Below are 16304 nucleotides of genomic sequence, written 5' to 3' on the forward strand. Positions count from 1 at the left end.
AGGTAGCGCAAGGAAACAGACGAAAGAAATGGCCAACCCACCCCCATACACATGCCTTGATTCAATCCACTGACAGCACGTCAACCCCGGTATATCACATCGCTCCAATTCACTCTATTCCTTGCCCTCCTTTCACCCTCCTGCATGTTCAGGCCCCGATCACACAAAATCTTTTTCACTCCATCTTTCCACCTCCAATTTGGTCTCCCTCTTCTCCTCGTTCCCTCCACCTCCGACATGTATATCCTCTTGGTCAATCTTTCCTCACTCATTCTCTCCATATGCCCAAACCACTTCAAAACACTCTCTTCTGCTCTCTCAACCACGCTCTTTTTATTTCCACACATCTCTCTTACCCTTACGTTACTTACTCGATCAAACCACCTTACACCACACATTGTCCTCAAACATCTCATTTCCAGCACATCCATCCTCCTGCGCACAACTCTATCCATAGCCCACGCCTCGCAACCATACAACATTGTTGGAACCACTATTCCTTCAAACATACCCATTTTTGCTTTCCGAGATAATGTTCTCGACTTCCACACATTCTTCAAGGCTCCCAGAATTTTCACCCCCTCCCCCACCCTATGATCCACTTCCGCTTCCATGGTTCCATCCGCTGCCAGATCCACTCCCAGATATCTAAAACACTTCACTTCCTCCAGTTTTTCTCCATTCAAACTCACCTCCCAATTGACTTGACCCTCAACCCTACTGTACCTAATAACCTTGCTCTTATTCACATTTACTCTTAACTTTCTTCTTCCACACACTTTACCAAACTCAGTCACCAGTTTCTGCAGTTTCTCACATGAATCAGCCACCAGCGCTGTATCATCAGCGAACAACAACTGACTCACTTCCCAAGCTCTCTCATCCCCAACAGACTTCATACTTGCCCCTCTTTCCAAAACTCTTGCATTTACCTCCCTAACAACCCCATCCATAAACAAATTAAACAACCATGGAGACATCACACACCCCTGCCGCAAACCTACATTCACTGAGAACCAATCACTTTCCTCTCTTCCTACACATACACATGCCTTACATCCACGATAAAAACTTTTCACTGCTTCTAACAACTTTCCTCCCACACCATATATTCTTAATACCTTAATACCTTAATATATATATATATATATATATATATATATATATATATATATATATATATATATATATATATGGAGGAAGTGAAGTGTTTTAGATATCTGGGAGTGGATCTGGCAGCGGATGGAACCATGGAAGCGGAAGTGGATCATAGGGTGGGGGAGGGGGCGAAAATCCTGGGGGCCTTGAAGAATGTGTGGAAGTCGAGAACATTATCTCGGAAAGCAAAAATGGGTATGTTTGAAGGAATAGTGGTTCCAACAATGTTGTATGGTTGCGAGGCGTGGGCTATGGATAGAGTTGTGCGCAGGAGGATGGATGTGCTGGAAATGAGATGTTTGAGGACAATGTGTGGTGTGAGGTGGTTTGATCGAGTGAGTAACGTAAGGGTAAGAGAGATGTGTGGAAATAAAAAGAGCGTGGTTGAGAGAGCAGAAGAGGGTGTTTTGAAGTGGTTTGGGCACATGGAGAGGATGAGTGAGGAAAGATTGACCAAGAGGATATATGTGTTGGAGGTGGAGGGAACAAGGAGAAGAGGGAGACCAAATTGGAGGTGGAAAGATGGAGTGAAAAAGATTTTGTGTGATCGGGGCCTGAACATGCAGGAGGGTGAAAGGAGGGCAAGGAATAGAGTGAATTGGAGCGATGTGGTATACCGGGGTTGACGTGCTGTCAGTGGATTGAAGCAAGGCATGTGAAGCGTCTGGGGTAAACCATGGAAAGCTGTGTAGGTATGTATATTTGCGTGTGTGGACGTATGTATATACATGTGTATGGGGGGGGGGGGGCATTTCTTTTGTCTGTTTCCTTGCGCTACCTCGCAAACGCGGGAGACAGCGACAAAGTATAATAAATAAAATAAATAAATATATATATATATATATATATATATATATATATATATATATATATATATATATATATATATATATTTATATATATATATATACAGACATATATATATATATATATTTATATATATATACAGACATATACATATATACACATGTACATAATTCATACTTGCTGCCTTTATTCATTTCCTGTCACCACCCCGTCACACATGAAATGACAACCCCCCTTCCCACGCACACCCGCGAAGTAGCGCTAGGAAAAGACAACAAAGGCCACATTCATTCACACTCAGTCTCTAGTTGTCATGTATAATGCACCAAAACCACAGCTCCCTTTCCACATCCAGGCCCCACAAAACTTTCCATGGTTTACCCCAGACGCTTCACATGCCCTGGTTCAATCCACTGACAGCGTATCGACCCCAGTATAACGCATCATTCCAATTCACTCTATTCCTTGCACACCTTTCACCTTCCTGCATGTATGCAGGCCCCGATTGCTCAAAATCTTCTTCACTCCATCCTTCCATCTCCAATTTGGTCTCCAACTTCTCGTTCCCTCCACTTCTGACACATACATCCTCTTTGTCAATCTTTCCTCACTCATTCTTCCATGTGACCAAACCATTTCAATAAACCTTTTTCAAAAGCCCTTTGGAAATCTATATATATATCATCAGACAGTACTTTTCATCCTAATTCTGATAACATTAAAAATTTCCAGTAAATTTGTCAGGTAGGATCTTCTACTCAGAAAATGTGTTGCTTGTCCAATATAATTTTGTGATCTTCAAGAAATGTGACAATTCTATCTCATAATATATTTTACATCATTTTACCTAATGCTGATGTAAGGGTAATTGGGCAGTAGTTCAAAGCACATTCTTTGTCACCTTTTTTATATATATATAGGAGTAACATTTGCTAGTTTCCAGTCAGTTCGCATTTGACCATCCAATAGAAATTTGCTGAATATTTTTGATATGGGGTATGTCAGCTGTCTCCTGACCTCTTTTGAAAATCTTGGAGCTAAATTATCTGGGCCGTTGGATTTGTTAGGACTTAATTGATCCAAGTATCTAAGTATTTCAGAGCTCTTTATTCCTCTAAACTTCAACTCTTCTTCATCAGATTCTTGAAACACTTTCACTGGTTGCAGTATTTAAGATGTTTCTCCAACTGTGTTGTGTTTGTTTTGTAATGGTCCAATTCCTTATTCTACTCTTCCTCTGTCTTATGCTTTTTAAGAATTCCTTAGAATTTTTCTTAACTTTCAAGGAAACTCTATTTTTTTCCTCGAGTTTATGTCTTATGACCTTCTTACACTCTCTTTGGATTTTGATTAATTCCTGGTGATTTTCACTGGTTCCCATTGATTTGAATCTCTTTTATGCTTTCTTCTTTTGGCAAATCAGTCCTTCTATTCTCCTATTCATCCATGATGGTCTTGAAATATTGCAAGTTCTTTTCATAATTCATGGAATATGTTTATTTTCAACCTCAAGTAGTGTGTTTCTAGAATTATTCCACATTTCCTCTACTGTGTGAACATCAAGAAGTTTTGTCCAACTGGTACTGCGAATTTCATGTCTAATGTTTTCAAAATATGCTTACTTATAATCTGTGATCAAGAGTTTGTTGTCATTTATTTCATAATCTAAATTCATCTCTACTCTAATGAAACTGTGATCTCTGTTTGACAAACTCTCACCTACTTTGCAAGAGTTGATTAAGTTTGTGTCACTTGTGAGGCTAAGATCAAGAATGTTTTCACCTCTAGTTGTTTTTTTAATTACCTGTTCCAGAGAAGCGTCTTTTCATAAGTTCCATTACTCTCATTCCCTCTTGGTCACCTGTTCACATGATCCAGTTTATGTTTGGACTATTGAAGTCTCCTACTATCATAACCTCTCTACTGTTTACTATAGTTCTGATTTCATTGTAAAGCATCGTATTTTCGTCTTCTTTTTGCTTAGGAGGTCTGTAAATAATGCTGACATAGTTTACTTATCAACTTGTCGGTTATGTAAATATAAAGAGAGTCATAAGTGTGCGTGTCTACTTTGCTTATTTTAATAGAACTTAAATTGTTATCAACGTAAGTCAAAGCTTCACCACCTACCCTGTATAAGCAATCTTTTGTTAACAGTTTGTATCCGGGTATTGCTAATGGTTCTATTCTGGGCAGACTGCAAAACTTGGTGATAAGGGTTATAAATTTCATAAAGCTGACATGGAAAAATTCATAAATAAATGTGGTAAGTTCTTTTAAAGATAAAGAAAGTCTGTGATTAATTTATGAAATGGGACAAAAATACATACTTCACGGTGAAGTGAAGGAAACTAAAGTTAGTCAAGTAACGGGAGTTTAGTGAACATTACAACAAAGGTTTTTGAGCATAAAGTCATAATGTGCTCTGTCTGTCTAAAGGATGAGAGGTAAGATATAATACTGGAAAGGATTAAGAAGCCTTGTATGAAATTATCCACATGAAAAATAGTTGTTCATTCTCTAAGTGTGCCCATGTTTCTGAGATTGCAATAATGTTTAGTTTTTCAGTAAATGCATAGAATATAAGTCCAATGCATTTCGTAATGATGCTCTGGGCATTTGAGTACATTAAACTTATTTTCCTTGAAGCTGATTCTGGACTGAATTTGCCTTTCTTTTAGTCAATATGTGTTTGTATCACTGCTGATGGATTCTTTTTTCTTTTTTGTTCAAGTTTGGTGCCAGTTGTGGTTCTGAGGACATTTAATATATGTGCAGCTTTTGTGATGATGTTAATGGTGTAGGGAGTGAATGTCATGCCTAGAATGTCATGTTTTGCTCAGAGGGAGAGACTGTCCATTCAAGGTGACTGGAGGGTGTAAGCGAGATTCATTTCTGTCTGGGGTGAAACAGCCACAGTTAAGGCATTCAGATGAAAATCGAAACAGCCATAGTTAAGGCATTCAGATGTAAAAATTATATAGTCCAAACATGCCTTCTGTCTACATTTTGCAATATACTACAAAGCATTATGTAATTATGATAAAAATTTTCAAAAGAAATTCCAAATGGGCAATTAACATAAAGAAAGATATGTTATCAAAATCAGAGAATGAAAAATCAGGAGTCTGAAATGGAAACCTCACCTAACAACATATCTTACAGAAGCTTGTCCTTTTGGGTAGCGTCCTACACCCGATACTATAACAACTGGCCAGGAAGGATGAGTTACATCAATCCATGTCAAGTGCCCATTGTCAACTGCTAATATGCGATACCTGAAAAGAGGTTTCATACTATCAATTCTTTACTGGTACAAATTACCATACATTCATCCAGATATCATTAAACACCAGATATCTATGCCCTCTCTAAACCACCTTCATGCAGTTGAGCTGAAAATAAAAGAAGGCTAATACCCTCTGTTCATATAAGACAAACACAAAATGGTAAAACTATATCACATCATGATGATTACAATCTACAGTACAGATATCTATGGGATTCATTATTCACTTTGTAATTCTTTATGAGATAAGAAAATAAGAAAATTTATTACCTGTGATTATGGAACCAGTCTGCTAATTCTACTTCCAAAAGTCCAGTTGTGTGTCTGGTCCACATTGGGTCAACAAACCCAAATCCAGTATGAAGGTGCCCACACAGATAGGCTGTTCCCATGGCTAACAGTTTCCGCATATCCTTTGCCGACACAATGGTGCTTGTTGGGTAATGGCCATAGAACAGGATGATGTCACCTTTGGCATGCGCTTCTGGTTAATCATAAATTTTTCATTGGTTATGTAAAAAATGCTGAGATAAAACTTTCAATGAAGGAAATTATAAAGAAAAAAAAAAGAAGAAAAGTTTGGCAGCAGTGGATGTTCAGGTACTTTCCAAATATTCCTTTTATCAATTCATAAAATAGTAAAAATATACTTTCAGTTACAGCTGTCCTAGTCAAATAAGTAATGACATTTCTACAAGTCTACAATGCTAAATTTCTACTAATATCATACTAATGCTATTTTTGTTTTGCACTCAAATCCTATCCTATTTAGCAATCCTTTAAATCTTTGCTCAATAAGCCATTTCCTACTGTTCATTAAGGTAAAATATGCAAAGTCTTCTCCTAACATCTGTTTTTGAAAATTTTCAAAAACCATTGGGACATCTCACACCCCTGCCACAAATTGACATTCACTGGGAACCAATAACTCTCCTCTCTTCCTACTCGTACACATGCCTTACATCCTCGGTAAAAACTTTTCACTGCTTCTGGCAACTTACTTCCCACACCGTATACTCTTAAAACCTTCCACAAAGTATCTCTATCAACCCTATCATATGCCTTCTCCAGATCCAGAAATGCAACATACAAATCTATCTGTTTTTTAAAGTATTTCTCACACACATTCTTTAAAGCAAACCTCTGATCCACACATCCTCTACCACTTCTGAAACCACACTGCTCTTTCCCAACCTAATGCTCTGCACATGCCTTTACCCTCTCAATCAATACCCTCCCATACAATATCCCAGGAATACTCAACAAACTTATGCCTCTGTAGTTTGAACATTCACCTTTATCCCCTTTGCCTTTGTATAATGGCAGTATGCATGCAATCCTCAGGCACTTCACCATGATCCATACATACACTGAATGTCCTTACCAACCAGTCAACAGCACAGTCATCCCCTTTTTTAATAAGTCCCACTGCAATACCACCCAAACCTGCCGCCTGAGCCAGGTATCCATCTTATTGACCAACCCCTAGGGGTGGATGGACAGCTAGGTTGACTGCGGACCGACTGCTGCAACTAGGACTCGATCTTATGCGCTCACTCTGGGCGGCCCATGAATGCGTCATGGTCAGGAATGCTAAATGCTACACCAACTCTACATTCTATTCGTTCTATTATTTTTTTTTTTTTTTTTTTTTTGCTCTCCCGCGTTTGCGAGGTAGCGCAAGGAAACAGACGAAAGAAATGGCCCAACCCACCCCCATACACATGCCTTGATTCAATCCACTGACAGCACGTCAACCTCGGTATACCACATCGCTCCAATTCACTCTATTCTTTGCCCTCCTTTCACCCTCCTGCATGTTCAGGCCCCGATCACACAAAATCTTTTTCACTCCATCTTTCCACCTCCAATTTGGTCTCCCTCTTCTCCTCGTTCCCTCCACCTCCGACATGTATATCCTCTTGGTCAATCTTTCCTCACTCATTCTCTCCATGTGACCAAACCATTTCAAAACACCCTCTTCTGCTCTCTCAACCACGCTCTTTTTATTTCCACACATCACTCTCACCCTTACGTTACTTACTCGATCAAACCACCTCACACCACACATTGTCCTCAAACATCTCATTTCCAGCACATCCATCCTCCTGCGCACAACTCTATCCATAGTCCACGCCTCGCAACCATACAACATTGTTGGAACCACTATTCCTTCAAACATACCCATTTTTGCTTTCCGAGACAATGTTCTCGACTTCCACACATTCTTCAAGGCTCCCAGAATTTTCGCCCCCTCCCCCACCCTATGATCCACTTCCGCTTCCATGGTTCCATCCGCTGCCAGATCCACTCCCAGATATCTAAAACACTTCACTTCCTCCAGTTTTTCTCCATTCAAACTCACCTCCCAATTGAATTGACCCTCAACCCTACTGTACCTAATAACCTTGCTCTTATTCACATTTACTCTTAACTTTCTTCTTTCACACACTTTACCAAACTCAGTCACCAGCTTCTGCAGTTTCTCACATGAATCAGCCACCAGCGCTGTATCATCAGCGAACAACAACTGACTCACTTCCCAAGCTCTCTCATCCCCAACAGACTTCATACTTGCCCCTCTTTCCAAAACTCTTGCATTCACCTCCCTAACAACCCCATCCATAAACAAATTAAACAACCATGGAGACATCACACACCCCTGCCGCAAACCTAAATTCTATTATTATTCTACCATTATTCTATTATTCCTCAATAAATACTTCAACCAGTCATCAGTTACAGACTCACCTTGTGTTGCTTCAAGCAATTTCTGAAACTCTTCCTCTGGAAGATATCCCAAAAAATTGTAAGCACGAATTCCTGGCTTGAGTGAGGCATCCAGAGGTAGCAAGGTAACATTCTGACCATCACTTCCTTGAATAATGGTAGCCTTTGCAGTCCGTGTGCTGCTAAAGTTTACCTGCACTGCATGTGTTTTGAAGTGGGCCTGTTGTACTTCATCAAAATTATCTGCATAAGATTGAAATCATCAGAATAAAAAACAAAAAGCACATTTCTAATACTGCTTTAAAAATGTGATAAATGAGCAATATCTTTTTCAAAATCATATGATCTGACAAGAGCAGTCCTATTTTAACCAATGTAAACACAATCAATAATCAGCAAAAAACCACCCCTAATGATTTTCCCATATTTGCCTTTATGCTATTTTTAGAAAGACATTCACAGTCCATTTACACTTTTTCTTAACATACACAGGCTTAAGTTTGGAATAATGCAATCATCACCGGGCTAGCAGTGTGTTACCAACACTGCGCAAGAAGCACATATGCACACAGCATGATACAGCCTACAGTCACAGAGCACTATGGTATTCTGTGATGCAGTATGCTGTGTACTGCATGTGTTTTGCCCCATGCATCATGCCACAAAAGTATGAAAGAAGAGAGAGTAAGGGGATATACATGCCAGATATTCAGAGAGCAAGGAGGAAGGGGAGACTGAATAGACAGAAAGATGAACTGAAAGAGGTTTATTGGGGCCTAAACATACAGATGACCAGGCTGGCAGTTCAATACAATATCATGGTATAATATTTCTATCCAGATCAAATTACAAAATAATACTGCCACCCCTGCATGTGATAGAGGGAATTTGTGTGATGTAGTATACAAGAAATGAAGTGCTGTCAGTGAGATGAATCAGGGAATATAAAGCAGTCAGGGGAAACTCCGGTATGGTCTGTGGGACTTGGCTCTGCATGGGGAGCTCTGATTTTAGTGGGTTATACCTAACAAACTGGAAAATGGATGTGAACAAATAAGTACTCTGTCTTTTCTTGGAAATACCTTCCTCATATGGGAAACAGCAAATAAGTATGACGAATTTTCATCATTTCTTTCATAGTGACCAATGGGCAGAACAAGCCCCAATTGAGGCCATCACAGATGAAAGCAAAATGTAAATGGAAAAGAAACTTATAATCATTCAGGGCTCTGTAGTTGTTTGTACACCAGATTCTTAAAGGAAAAAAGGATATATGAAAATGGAAAGACAAGAAGTGGAAGAGAATCCACAGCTTAGCAGTCTATGGGAAAAAGAAGGTATCGTAAAAGCCAAACCTCAAGTGGCCAGAATCCATACACAACTGTAAGAAGCAGGAGTCAAATGCATGTTACCCTGGGAGTGAGAATACAAGCAGACAACCTACAAAAGAATGGCCAAATAATATCTTTGGAATAGAGAAAGAACAGGAGTATCACCACATACAGGGAGGGAAGATTAATAGATGCCAGAAAAAAATAATAGTTAATAGGGAGATGGAGGATGAACCACCTGAGATGTGTGAGCAGTATTCCATACTTGGGCAAATAAAACCCTTCAAATTTTGAAACAGCTGCCTACAAGTAATTATGGCACCTATAAAACAATCCTAACTTTTGGGAAGCAGACTTTGTAATGTTGATGATGCGGGGTTTACACGACAAAGTGGAGGATACAGTAATGGTGTAATTCAGTGGGATATTCATTGCGTGGGTCAAATCTAAACAAAAGAAGGAGGAAAGCAAAGGGTATAGTCAGAAGACAAAGACTGGAGACATCACATATGGCAAGAGGATGGAGCAGCCTCATTAGAACTGTAGAAAGGGCAGGAGTGTTAAGAAAGGGTAATGTCAGACTTAAAGTAATGTATTTAAATGTTGACGGATTATTATTTTGTGGTAACAAAATGGAATACAAGGATCATATAAGGGAAAGTGCTCCTTATACAACTGCAGTCATGGATGCAGACTTAATGTATCTAAATGTTGGTGGATTATTATTTTGTGGTAACGAATTGGAATACAAGGATCATATAAGGGAAAGTACTCCTCATACAACTGCAGTCATGTATGCTAAGTTTACCAGAGACATAAGCTTTCACCTGTTCTGCCCAAAGGGGTACATGCCAGCAAGAAAGGAAAGGGAAGGTAAAAGGAAGGGAAGGATTAGCCCTCTCAATAAAAGAAAACCTGAAGTTTAGAGAAATAGTGTAAGATGTCCCATTCAGAAAATACAAATGGGAATAGTAGTTGTTGGGAAGTTCACAGTGATGTTATATAATCCATGAAAGAATTGCAATGAACAGGAACAAAGATGCAATGCCAACAATGAAGGAACAATCAAGATGGTCTATGAAGTGGTGAAACACTCACTTCTTAGAAATGGCAAAGTACTGATAATGGAGGATTTTAGTTATAAAGAGAAAAACTGGGGAAATTTGGATTCCCATGATGATAAGAAGTCATGGAAACATAAGCTTTTAGAGCATATAAGGAGAAAATTTCCTATATCAGCATGTCACAAAGTACAGTAGAATGAAATGAACTGATACACTATCACCACTATATCTAATCTTCATTCACACAACAATGAATACTGAGAACATTATATACAATACATCAGCTGGAGGAAATGATCATGCAATGCTCAAACTTGAATATGTAGTAAAATAGTACATTAAAAGAGCACAGGTGAGACAGGAAATAAACTTGACAGATAATAACAGAAATTATTCAAACCTCAATAATTTCTATTGTAACATATATTTGGATAAAGAATTCAGTAGCCAGGAACCAGAAATTTGTGTTGAGGGGTTATGTGAAATTTACAATGGAGTACAGGCATGGGTACCTCAAACCTCTAATACACAGGGAACAGCATGAAAGAGGAAGGAATTATTCAATACAATATATCATACAGCAAAGGAGCTTCAAAATGTGGTGGTGAAAATACAGATGGGACTATAACCAACAAGCATCTGCATAGGATATGAGAGCATGGAATGAGTATAGCAGAATAAGAAAAGAGGAACAAAGGTTCTTTGAAAAGAGTATTGTAGACAAGGCACGTGAAAAAACAAATTTTTTCCATAAATTTATCGGGAGTCAGTTGTCAATTAAGGAACAGCTAATCAGGCAGAGATTCACAGGGAAAAACTGAAGAGAATGACGTTAGGATATGTGAGGAACTAAATAACAAGTTCCCATGTGTTTTTGCAAAGAAAGACATTATCTTTATAAAGGCTCCTCTCTTTTAGCATCCTTTTTTCTTTTTGTATCATTTTCTCATCATTAAGAATTAGAGAATTTCTACATACATACAATAAATCTAAACCTATAAGAATATGCAAAAACACTCTTAAGAAACACAAACAAAACTTAGATGCCACACTGTAGATAATTACCTATTTGTACAGTATGGGATGAGAATAATACACTTGTAGGACCCAATCTCATAAACTTTCTATGCCATCAAGTTGCCTTTTAAACCTTTGTAAACTACCAAGTAACATTTACTGCCTCATTGGCTAGTTTATTCCAACCATCCATCACCCTAACAATAAAACATTACTTCTTAAACTTCTTTCTAACTCACTTTTTACCAGCTTATTGTTATGGTCTCAGTTTAGTTTTTTGTATTAACATTTATAAAACAAAATCAAGCTTATAGACTCACCCCTTAGTATTTTATTACGTTGTCTCTAGCTTTGATGACCTGCTTCATTGTTTCATATCAAATCTAATAACCTCCTGAGGTATTTAATATCCTTATATTGCATCCATATCCTTTTGAATATGTATTGCAGCATGGGTGCTGACACGATGTTGAACACTGATAGTTCATTCTTAATCACATTCTTACAATATTCAATTGAATTTTGATCAGGTAAGTTGCTTGGCCAGTCCATCACTTTTGTTTTTCTCCATGAACCATTACATTATCTATCTTGCTTTATGGGAAAGTGCACTATCTCATATAAAAACACTAGTGCCATGAGGAACAAAAAGAGCATATAATCATTCAGCACTGAGATGTTAAGTTTTCCAATTATATTACATTCTTTCGGGAGAAAACACAAACCCCTCTACCCCTTTAATCACCCCCACAGAGTCAGGATGCTTTGCAATTTTCAAAGCATAATGAATAGAGTGGCAGCTGACTCATCCTTCTGTGCACTGCACTTATATGAGCCTTCAGCACACCTTTTCACATTATACCACTGTGAAACTAAGTTTTATTGTTAAAGGATACAGTCAAATTTCACATGCATCTGTCCCTTGATAAGAGGATTCTTGGAAACATATTATGATGGCAACTTCAAATCTCTCTGCAAACAATGTTATATCATTCTCTCTGACTGTACATAAGAATTTTGGGGTAGCTTTTTTCCAGCTGAGCTGCAACTAGGATTATATTTTTCAACATTTCATGCTTCATCAGGTTATCAGTCACCTTACTGGTCTTCCAAGGTCAATCAGACCCAGCTTTTTAGGAAGAGTTGATATCCAGAGAAAACTCATGAGCAGGGGCAACAAATGTCCAGATGATGAACTCATCCCTACCAGTACGTCTTGAAATCTTGCTCACAGACAAATTTTCTTCTTTCAGTGTAAGAATATGGGCCTCTTTCTCCTGAGACAACTTCTTTGGGACCAGGGTTAGTCTCTGACTGAGAAAAATAGCACCCAGAAGAGAGCAGCAAAAATATCTCTAAAAACAAGAGCAGGAAGCAAAAATTTAGATCACTTCATTTTCAATGAATTGGGGTAACTAAAGCAGCAATTCATGTTCAGCTGATTTCAAAGAATGCACCATGCTACCAGACCTGCATTATCCCCACCATAAGCAAATGATAGAATTTGTTTCACACATAAAACCTGAGCCTATGGAAACCCTGCACTAGAGTAGCCCTCTGCCAGTGGCCTGTTATCAGAGAAGCACTAGAGGATACGAAGTAGCACTGAAGTTCACTGGAAACTCTTTTGCCATGGTTACCACTATGAGGGAGCTCCCGAAGGGAATAGGAGTCAGAGACATAGAGAGACAGAGATAGTTAGAATAAAACCTGATACAAGAAAGCCTCCTTTCAAATGGAAATACTCCATTATATTCACAGAGATTGTGCTGTAAATACCTCACCTGACAGAGGTATGACATAAAGTGTATAGCTCTGATTAGATCATTCATTTAAAAGAGATACTGAAATAAAATAGTCCACCTGTAACTTAAAGAACTTTTTCACTCTGACCATACTTGACACCCTTAATTAAATATGTCCTTTTCATCATTATGTTTGCCAGCTTACCACCAACCATGCTCATTCCTTTAAAGCTAACACTTTTCTGTGACCATGCTTACCATACTCTATTTTCTATCAACAGGCCTGCCCAACCTATGCCTGTCCATTCCTTCAGGCTGACACATTGTCCTCACCATGGTTGCCAACAATATCCAGCCAGTGTGTTGAAATGTCTGGTGTGAGTCTATCCCTTACAGACCGTTGATAGATGGACCACTCCTGGGGAAGCTGCATCAGCTTGACACCATAAGTCTTGCTATTGGTCAAATCACCTGAATAAATGAAAGATATACATGACTATACAGTAAGCAAAATATATCATCCTATCAATCTGTGTTCTGTGTTGTATAAGAACATAATAATAACAAACATATACAATTTTATTTTTTAGAAATTATCAATCCATATCAAACATGACTTGCCTAAGCACTAAGTGGAAGGACCTGAGAAAAAGCCTTCCAAAAACCTGATTTTTTAACATTTTACATGATTCTTTCACTGATACACCCTTACCATATGCATAGTCTCTCACTTTAACTCGAACTTTATCCTTAGCCTTCCCTCACTTCTCACATCACTCAACTTACTCATGATCATTCAAATACCCATTCCCACCATAGGTAATCCATCTCTCATCAATTCCCTTCATATATAATATCTCCCTGTAATTTCAGTCTTTACTATATCCGATTGCCACAACAAATTTTAGAAAATCAAAGTCCATATCTTCAATCTACTAGTAAATCTACTTTACAAATGCAGATTTCATTGGCACTCAATAGTAGTAGCCAACAAACCTAACTATATATGATGCCTCACACCTTTCCTCCAATGTCCTTCCCCTGTACACAGTCGATTTGTACTACAGTATCTCTATATTCAAACCTCTCACCCTGATGCCACAACAAAATCTTCAATTCGAATCTATTGGGGCAGAGAAGTGCTCGCATTATTTATTTTGGGGGCATTCAGGCATTCCCAACTTACCAAAACATGTAAGTTCCCAAAAAAGTTGGCCATTAAACAATATTATGTTAAGTGAAGCCCATTTTCCCATTCACTCCCACTTTATGATATGAAATATCTTCTACACAAAAAACTTCAGCTCCAAGAAATAATAAAAGCATTCTTTATCATAAAAAGAATCATACACATATATGATTCTTTTCTTTCTTTCAAATTATTCGCCATTTCCCGCATTAGCGAGGTAGCGTTAAGAACAGAGGACTGGGCCTTTGAGGGAATACCCTCACCTGGCCGAATTCTCTGTTCCTTCTTTTGGAAAATTAAAAAAAAAAAACGAGAGGGGAGGATTTCTAGCCCCCCGCTCCCTCCCCTTTTAGTCGCCTTCTACGACACGCAGGGAATACGTGGGAAGTATTCTTTCTCCCCTATCCCCAGGGATAACACATATATGATATAAAGCTTATAATGTTTTGATACGTCAATTTTTTTCATACCTGATTGCCACTTCCTGCATTAGCAAGGCACTGCCAGGAACATACAACAAAAGCTGCATTTGCCTACATCCACCCTCTGTCAAGTGCAACGAACCACACAGCTCCCTATCCATAACCAAGCTCCACAGATCTTTCTGTGGTTTCTGCCAGCAACTTCACATGCCCTACTTCAGTCCACTAACAGCAAGCCAACCCCTGTATACCACATCATTCCCATTCACTCCATCCCATGGATGCCTTTCACCCTCATTCATGTTCAGGCCCAACCATTCGGAATATTTTTCAATCCATCCTTCCATCTCCAATTTGGTCTCTCCATTCTCCACGTCCCCTCCACTTATAATACATATTTCCCTTTGTCAAACTCTCCTTACTCACTCTCTCCATATGTCATAACTGTTTCAACACACCCTCTTCAGTTCTCTCAACAAGACTCTTTTTATTAGCACACCTCTCTCTCTCTCTCTCTCTCTCTCTCTTGCCCATTTATTACTTAATAAGACCACTTCATACCACATATAGTCTTCAAGCATATTATTTTCAACACATCCTCCCAACTCCTCTGCACATCATTATCTACATTTTATGCCTTGCATCCCCATAACATTGTTGTGACTACTATACCTTCAAAATTACTATACCTTCAAACAACCTCTTTTTAAACATATTCTTCAATGCTACAAGAAACTTCGATCTACCACCCACCCTATGACTCATATCCACTTCCATGATTCCATTTGCCACTAATTCACTCCCAGGTATCTAAAACACTTCACTTCCTTTAAATTTTCTCCATTCAACCTCACACCCTAACAAACCTGTCCCTTTACCCTATGAAACCTAATAACCTTGCCTTTATTCACTTTCCCTCTCAACTTCCTTTCACACACATTTTCAAACTCAGTCACCACCTGCAGTTTTTCACTCAAATCTGCAATCAGTGCTGTGTCATCAACAAACAAATGACTCATTTCCCAGGACCCTCCCTCATCCCGTACAGACTGCATACTTGCTCCTCTCTCCAAGACTCTTGCATTTACCTCCCTCACTACACCATCCATAAACAAGTTAAACAGCCAAGGTGACATCGCACACCCCTGTTGCAGACCAATCTTCATTTGGAAACATTCCCTCTCTCTTCTCTTTCTACTTGTATACACGCCTCACACCCTCGGTGAGAATTTCTCACTGCTTCTAGCAGCTTTCCTCCCACACCATAAATTTTTAAGACCTTCCAAAAGGCACCTCTATCAATCCTATCACATGCTTTCTCCAGATCCATGAAGGCCACATACAAATCCTTGTTTCTCTAAGTATTTCTCACACGCATTCTTTCAAGCATACACCTGATCCAAACATCCTTTAACACCTATGAAACCACACTATCCCTCCCCATTCTGATGTTCTGTGCATGCCTTCACCCTCTCAATCACTAGACTCCCATACAACTTATCAGGTACATTCAACAAATTCATACCTCTGTAGTTCACAGAACTCACCTTTA

The 16304-nt window shown here is 38.8% G+C and overlaps 1 protein-coding gene across 3 annotated transcripts in view; it reads right to left on the reverse strand.

Moving 5' to 3' along the window:
- LOC139763928 (transmembrane protein 62-like) overlaps positions 1 to 16304 on the reverse strand; it is a 76292-nt gene that overhangs the window by 45437 nt on the left and 14551 nt on the right. For all 3 annotated transcript variants that reach the window (XM_071690388.1, XM_071690386.1, XM_071690387.1), the window contains 4 exons: positions 13475 to 13612; positions 8006 to 8227; positions 5525 to 5738; positions 5112 to 5243 (listed from right to left, as the gene is read on the reverse strand). In XM_071690388.1, coding sequence (XP_071546489.1) covers positions 5112 to 5243; positions 5525 to 5738; positions 8006 to 8227; positions 13475 to 13612 — 706 coding nt within the window. The remainder of the gene's footprint in view (positions 1 to 5111; positions 5244 to 5524; positions 5739 to 8005; positions 8228 to 13474; positions 13613 to 16304) is intronic.

Source organism: Panulirus ornatus, chromosome 48, assembly GCF_036320965.1.
Source record: "Panulirus ornatus isolate Po-2019 chromosome 48, ASM3632096v1, whole genome shotgun sequence".
NCBI lineage: Eukaryota > Metazoa > Arthropoda > Malacostraca > Decapoda > Palinuridae > Panulirus > Panulirus ornatus.